The sequence below is a fragment of the Panicum hallii genome, chromosome 9 (genome assembly GCF_002211085.1).
Source record: "Panicum hallii strain FIL2 chromosome 9, PHallii_v3.1, whole genome shotgun sequence".
Taxonomy (NCBI): domain Eukaryota; kingdom Viridiplantae; phylum Streptophyta; class Magnoliopsida; order Poales; family Poaceae; genus Panicum; species Panicum hallii.
Window position 1 is genome coordinate 15,755,914 of NC_038050.1, and position 7,210 is coordinate 15,763,123.

Consider the following 7,210-nt stretch of genomic DNA (forward strand, 5'->3'; position numbering starts at 1 on the left):
GCAGGGTTGTTAGCATCAACTCCATATTGGCATGGACAGTACCCAACTTTTAGCTATAACCTATTGCCCTACGCATCACACAATCTCCCGTTAGGCCCCCCCCCCCCCGCGCCAGCGGCGACAATAGCCCCACCGGCATACTAATCATTTGTCTATAAAGAAAATGGGCGGTATCGATTCCAAGTCGGAGGAGACTACAATCTAGACGTGAACTCCGTCCACTTTCAATTCTATATCTGATGATAAGTTTAATGACCAAAAATCAATATGAACTAAGAAAACAATCCGCTCTTTAAAATCAGTAAAGTATACTTAATAAAATTGTATGATAAAAGTTAATATTATATAACTTACTATACTCCATTTTAAGAACATATTTATTTTATTACAAAGCACTATGCTAAAAAATATCAACACCAACAAGATGTTCAAAATGGTGGATCATAAGACATCAACCTTTTCAATATTTTCGATACCGACGGTCAAAATATCATCTATTATAAGCACTAAATCAAACGGTTCCTCTGAACATTGTATCATTATTTTTCTTAGTCATATTTTTAAGCTACTATCTAAAGTCGAGTTAGTGAAGATAGATGGTTTCCTAACTTGTTTGTTAGATATATGTTTTATAGACGTGTGACCTTTTGCTTGTCGGAATTTTGCTGATTAGTATTTGTATGAAATGTTATTTTCTCGCCTTATTCACTAAATTTTCATGTTGTCTATACCTATGTAAGATTTGAATCAATAGCTAATATAGAAAAGATTAGCCCAATACGATAATGATTAAAAAGCCAAATTTAATTGATATAACATGTTTTATGTAGCTAAATATAGCATGGTTAGAAAGATATCAACTAATTTTATTATTTCATCTATAATATTAAAAAGAAAAGATAGGAATATATATAAAAATAGAAAGATAGGTAAATAAATAAGACACATCACGACTAGCTTACTTCTACCTGCTCACCTGCTGAGCATTCACGGTTCACCACTATCCCTTAGTAGGGCTACCAGAAAAGCTCGAGACTCGCGAGCTATTTAAATTTGACTTGCTAAAAACTCAATTCAAGCTGGACTATACTGGGAATCAAGTCAAGCTTGGTTCTAACCTGGAACTTGCGAGTTCCGATGATGCGAGATCGAGCTATTCAACAAAGATCAGATCAAGTATTTCTATTTGCATGGTATAGACATGGATGGTGCTACCTCTATTAAATTTCCAACAATCCAAGTTAAAATAATATAGCTAGCGGCTAGAGTCTTCCGCTAGCTAGCGAGTTGCTGTGTGCCTGTGTCGCACAAGCTAAAATAGGCACAAAATAATAAGGTTAAATGTTCAGACATGCTTCTCGTTTTAGCTTCTTTTTCTATTTATTTATCGAATTAAATCCATCTCTTATACATAAGTTTTCTCGTAGTATCAATGTTGCTACTATGGAGTCACCCTCTATCAACTATCGTGGTTGCCAAAAGGTTGAGGTCTTGTTTGGATCGGCAGGGCTAAATTTTAGTCCTGTCATATTGAATGTTTAGTTGCTAATTAAAAGTATTAAACGTAAAATAATGATAAAACTAATTGTATAACCCCTAATAGCATATGTTTACTATAGCATCATATGAGCTAATCATGGATTAATTAGGTTTAATAGATTCATCTCGCGAATTGGCCTAGGCTTCCGCAATTAATTTTATAACTACCTCATATTTAGTTCTTCTAATTCGTATTGAAATATACGATATGATAGGACTAAACTTTAGTCTAGAGTTAGGATCCAAACAACCCATAACGGCTCATTTAGTTAGGGGTAATTGGTGCAACGGAATGGAAGTTTAGAGATATGGGACTAAAATTTATTGGTTTCGTGAGCGGGAGTTCGGTTGGGATGGAGAAAGGGAGTTTAGATACTCAATTCCCACCTATCTCTTCCCATAGGGAGGGGTGGTAGTTGGGAGGAAATTCTACTTTAAAATGAAAATAAATGATCTTCCGTTTATCATAATTTATGATATAATTTCCCACGTCAAAACTCACGTACCAAATAGAGGATATGAATTCTCTCTCCAACTTTCTCTTTTAATTCCCTCCACGAACCAAACAACAGATTAGGACTGAAAATCAAACTCCTAAGTAAATTCACTTTATTAACTCCCACCACTAATTCACGTCTCTCTTTCGGCAAATGTACCCTAAGAACGTTTCCGGCTCAGATGGACCTCGGCTCGGGATGCTCTAGCTTGAGGTGGCAGGCTCGCTCGAGCTCGGCTCACTGACAGCCCTCCCGCTCAGCGCTCAGGGCTCCAGGGCCTCTGGTTCATCTCCTCCCCTGTTTCTCAAACCTTTCCTTCTCTCGGACTCTCCTTCCTTGCTCTTCCTTCCCTGATCCCTGGCGGCGACGACTGGGCGAGCGGCGGCGCCATTTGTCACGTCTTCGCCCAGCCCTTTGCCGGCGACGAGCATCCACCAGGTATGCCCGCCCCTTCTCTTTCCTTCTGCTGTGCGAGACGGAGCACCCCAAACCCTAACAAAACTATTTGTATTCGGATCTGGGACTCGGCCCCCGCGTCGCCCCACGGGTGACTCGGGCGGCGCCGCCTCCCTCACCCAGAGCTCCCTCACTCCTCCCCTCCGACTCGCCGCCGCCGGAGCTCGCCGGTGGAAGTCCACTCGGCCGCGATGAGGCCGGCGGCGGGCACACCCCTTCCCTTCCTTTGAGGATCTCCCCTTTCTCCTTTCCCTCGTTTTCTTCCCGCTGGGGTTGCTGCACTGGTCGCGGGCCGCCGGTCGCCGGCTGTGCGCAGATCCGGCACCGGTGGTTGCGGATCCGGTGCCGTCTGGCCCGTGGGGGCCTGCCCCTTGCGGATCCGGTTGGAGCATGGCGGCTGAAGCAGCCCGACCTCCACACGCCGGCCGTTCGAGATGGTCGGGTGCCTGTGCCGCTGCCGGATCTCGACGATCTGAATCCAGTTACAATATATTACCTCCTAACTTCGATTTCGTTTGCAAAAATTATCGGGTGTACATGTATACACGCATGTCCTATGCTGGGTCCGCCCCTGCTTCAAAGTCTAGGTGCAGCTGTACATCTCTCTGGTTACTGCTTCTGATGCCTGTGTCTTAGCGTTTATAGATTTTTCCACATTTGATCTGCTTTGCTAAGGGCGAGGCGATCTGATTATACATTGCTTCCTATCCTTTCCACTTAGCTTCAAGCGGAAGACACCGCTTCTTCAAGATGCCGAGGGCCACGAGCGATGCAAAGCTTCTGATCCAGTCCCTGAACAAGGCATATGCTGCCACACCAACAAATCTTAAGGTTGCCCCATTTGACCTCCACTGTCACCTGCGGTTTCAGTTATTGTTAGCTTGTTCCTGACCCTTTTAACTCATTGTGCTGATATATCTGCAGATTATCGACCTATATGTGATTTGTGCAGTAGCTACTGCCGTTATTCAGGTAAATTTTAACATTTCTGTCTTTGCTGTTAATATCTAGTTCAGAAAGATCTGGAGCCTCAAAATGGAGGCTCAAATATTTACTCAACAATTACTAGTGCAAACCCTCGTATCTAGAGATGTTTCCTGTTGCAGATTTTCACATCTAGATAGCACAATAATAAATTCTACCTAAGTGTTCTGGATTTTCACTAAGTGTAGCTTCTGAAGATGTTTGAAATATTTAACTGATCAACTTATGGTGTATACTATCTTATATCTAGAGATGTTTCCTGCTATAGATTTTCACTAAACTTAATATATAATTGTTGAAAATCTGGCACAAAAATTGTTAATATGCTGCTTTTCTAAAGGATGATGCTGTGTAATTTCTTAGATTACAACAATCTATCAAGTTGCAAATTTTTGCTCTACCTATCTGCTGGCCAGCAGATTGTGTGGGTGTAGTGTAGCACTGTACTTGTCCCTGGAACTTTTGCAGACTGTATGTTTCTCATCTTTTTTATTCTTTAGATGAACTTATTAGCTGTTATTTTCTTAATCTAGAATTTGTTGTCCTCAACCAAAGTTCTTAGGTTGAGTACAAGTTTTTTTTTATGTGCTTGTTTTACCAACTGTAACATTGTTATTCAGATTGCAACTCTTCTCTTCACTCGTTTTGCAACATAGCTGGCCATTGCCCCTGGCATGCTAAGACAAATGCCTTCAAAGACTTATCATGCTGTTTTGTGTGGCTAAAACAGGTTGCCTACATGGGATTGGTTGGGTCATTCCCTTTCAACTCCTTCCTCTCAGGTGTCCTTTCATGCATAGGAACTGCAGTACTTGCTGGTAGCAGCTTATACCTTGTCAGTTAGTTCTGGTTATCCTTTTACCTTTTTTTGCATAGTAGATGACCTCCACCTTTTGTTATTTTTCAGTTTGCCTCCGCATTCAAGTGAACAAAGACAACAAGGAATTTAAGGTAACACTTGTTTCATCCTCATTTGCTAGGATCATTTTACTTCAAAAAATATGGCATAATTCTGTTTGCCAAAAAATTTCCTGCAGGATCTTCCCCCAGAAAGGGCCTTTGCTGATTTTGTTCTGTGCAACCTGGTGCTCCACCTGGTGATCATGAACTTCCTTGGATAAGCAACTGCCGTACACCGAGTGGTTTAAGATTTTGTAGCCCCAGATTGTGGTCGCTGATCGGTGCGTTTTAATGTTTGGAACTGTCATAATGTCGAGTATACATATAATCTCTCACCGATTACCTATGTAAGCCAGAATTCTTCGAGGAACTATTAGTTGAATGGACAGTGTTGATCCAGTGTTGACAATGTAATACTGCGAGCATTTGCGTAATTCAAGTGAAATGGCTATATGTTACATCATTTTAGTTGAAGCATTACACGGATGAGGAATTATTTGCCATGATGGAAATTTTATTTTTATTGATAAGCGAAACAGAAGTGTACGTCGAGGTCGTGGCATACTGGCATGGATATTACCAGCGACACCACACGATAAAAATGTGGCACCCAGGAAAGGAACGTTTTCTGGTGATCTTTTATTTTTTGAATAAAAATACTGTGCTCCATACATCCCAAATTATTAGTTGTTTTTGTATTTCTAGATACATAATCTATGCTATGTATGGTTATGTCCAGTTGTAGGTATATAGTTATGTCTAGGTGCATAATAAAATTTATATACGTAGAAAAACTAAAACGATTAATAATTTTTAATCTGGGACGGAAGAAGTAATTTCCTGCTAACCGACTCGTGGCGGGCGACACGGCAGCCCAGAACTCACCGTCAAGCTCCAGCGCTGCCATGTGCTCCGGCGCTAGTGCCACCTCGACGTCGATGCCTCCACCACCGTCCCTTCTGGGAAACAGCGACACCTTGCCGGTCCTCACCGCCAGCGGCTTCCCCCACTCGAAGTCGTAGCCGTACACGTCAAACCGCGGTAGCCCGCGATCACTATACCGTTCTTGTGCAGCGGCTGCAGCGCCGAAACCAGTGCCGGCTTCGCCGTCCACGCCGCCACGTGCGCGTGGATGTCGGTGTCTGTGCGCGGGCACCGCGCGCCCCACAACCACCGCCACCCACCCGTGCCCGCGGGCCAGCAACTCCGATGTGCTCAAGGCCTTCGTCGATATGGCGTACACGCTGTTGTCAAAGTACCCCAACGGGAGCGGTAGCCAGAGCTGCTCGCGGTTGTTGATGGCGAAGCGGCACAAGGTCTCCCGGGCGCGGGCGACGCACCGCCACGGGAGCGAGCTCAAAGCCTGGAACTTGGTCACGGCGGCCGCACCGGCCTTGTCCCTGGCCGCTAGGAGCTCCTGTCGTGCCCGCTCCTTGAGCTCCATCAAGGACCCTACCGAGAAGTGCAGCATCCTTTCACGCAACTGCGGTCGCGACGCCGATGACTGCGTCTTGGTCAGCCATGCCAGGTTAGAGTAGAGGAGCACGATCGGCGGCGCAACGTCACCGTCGGGCGACCATGCTCGAACATGGGCGCGAGATGTCACCGCGCCAAGGGCTTCCAGAGGCGCGAGCCTGACACACGTGATCTCGGCCCATGTGTTGAGGAAGTCGCAGAGGGCCGAGCTGTCGGAGAGCGCGTGGTTGTACGGGAAGACGACGATGTCGGCGAGCTCGGTGACCTGGATGACGAAGAGGGAAATCTCGTGGTCTTCGTAGTTGATAGCACCGTGGAGCGGGAAGAAGGATCGAACGAAGGCCAGGACGTCGGCATCGGGGGAGGAAAGCTGGGATGGCAACGCCGTCCGCGACGGCGTGAAAGATCTTGACGCCCTGGCTGGCGCAGTCAATGGAGAGGAGCAGCCTTCGACCAGCTGGCCCTTGTCGTCGCGGTGCTGCTCGGTGTCGAGGCGGCCGGAGACGGGGTAGTAAATGGCCAGCACGTCGGCGAGGGCGGTCGCGAGGTGGTCGACAAGTTGGGCGGTGGAGACGGGCGGCGGCGCGAAGAGGAGGCTGTACTAGAGGTAGTCGGTGGGGAGCAAGGTGAGGTCCGAGGAGATGAGCTGGATGCGCACGCGTGGCCAGGGTGGCGGTCTCTCCGTGCGCCGAGATGGCACGCTCACTGCCGGCGATGGCATCGTTTGCTAGTATTTGCCATCTTTTGATTACAGCAGTTATTGTGGCCGGAGCGAAGCATCTGGCTAGGTTATTAGTTGGCAGACGGTGATAACGAGTCGCTGGGTTCTTCCGGAACTCGTGTGGCTTCGGATTTTTTTAACTTTGTACTGTTTTGGCCTGTCTAGCTGTCATCTTCTTCTTAATATAAGGCTGTCTCCACCGGCCTCCCGTAAACCATTCTGTTCTCTAAAGTAGAGAATACTGTGCCGCCTGTACCGCTCCAGCGGTATCCTTCATCGCGTCCGGTAAAATGCGGCACGAGGTCTCCGTCCCGCACAGAAGCAGGCCACGAGCGCGTCCTCCATCCCGGCGCGGCGGGCAGGGGCAGGGCGCGCGGAGGCGCGGCGGGCAGGGGCAGGGCGCGGGCGGCGGGGCGGGGGAGGCGCGGGGCGGCGGGCGGGGGAGGCGGGGGAGGCGCGGGGCGGCGGGCGGGGGAGGCGGGCGGCGGCGGGCGGGCGGTGGAGGCGGGGGCGCGGAGGGCGGGCGGTGGAGGAGGACGCGCGGCGGCGGGCGGTGGAGGCGCGCGGCGGCGGGCGGGCGGTGGAGGAGGACGCGCGGCGGCGGGCGGTGGAGGAGGACGCGCGGCGGCGGGGGGCG

General features: G+C 48.1%; 1 protein-coding gene and 1 pseudogene across 1 annotated transcript; one reads left to right on the forward strand and one right to left on the reverse strand.

Moving 5' to 3' along the window:
- Positions 1–2,260: 2,260 nt before the first annotated feature.
- Positions 2,261–4,844, forward strand: LOC112872952 (dolichyl-diphosphooligosaccharide--protein glycosyltransferase subunit DAD1). Its single transcript, XM_025935988.1, has 6 exons — positions 2,261–2,474; positions 3,214–3,323; positions 3,417–3,464; positions 4,207–4,294; positions 4,384–4,427; positions 4,514–4,844. The coding sequence occupies exons 2-6, from the start codon at positions 3,243–3,245 to the stop codon at positions 4,595–4,597; spliced, it is 345 nt and encodes a 114-aa protein (XP_025791773.1). The 5' UTR covers positions 2,261–2,474; positions 3,214–3,242; the 3' UTR covers positions 4,598–4,844.
- LOC112872853 lies at positions 4,750–6,573 on the reverse strand (annotated as a pseudogene).
- Between the last annotated feature and the right edge of the window lie 637 nt (positions 6,574–7,210).

Coding starts and splice junctions, on each gene's coding strand:
- LOC112872952 (XM_025935988.1), top strand. CDS start 3,243: ATGCCGAGGGCCACGAGCGATGCAAAGCTTCTGATCCAGTCCCTGAAC. Junction 3,465..4,206: donor TAGCTACTGCCGTTATTCAG/GTAAATTTTAAC, acceptor TGGCTAAAACAG/GTTGCCTACATGGGATTGGT. Junction 4,428..4,513: donor AAGACAACAAGGAATTTAAG/GTAACACTTGTT, acceptor AATTTCCTGCAG/GATCTTCCCCCAGAAAGGGC.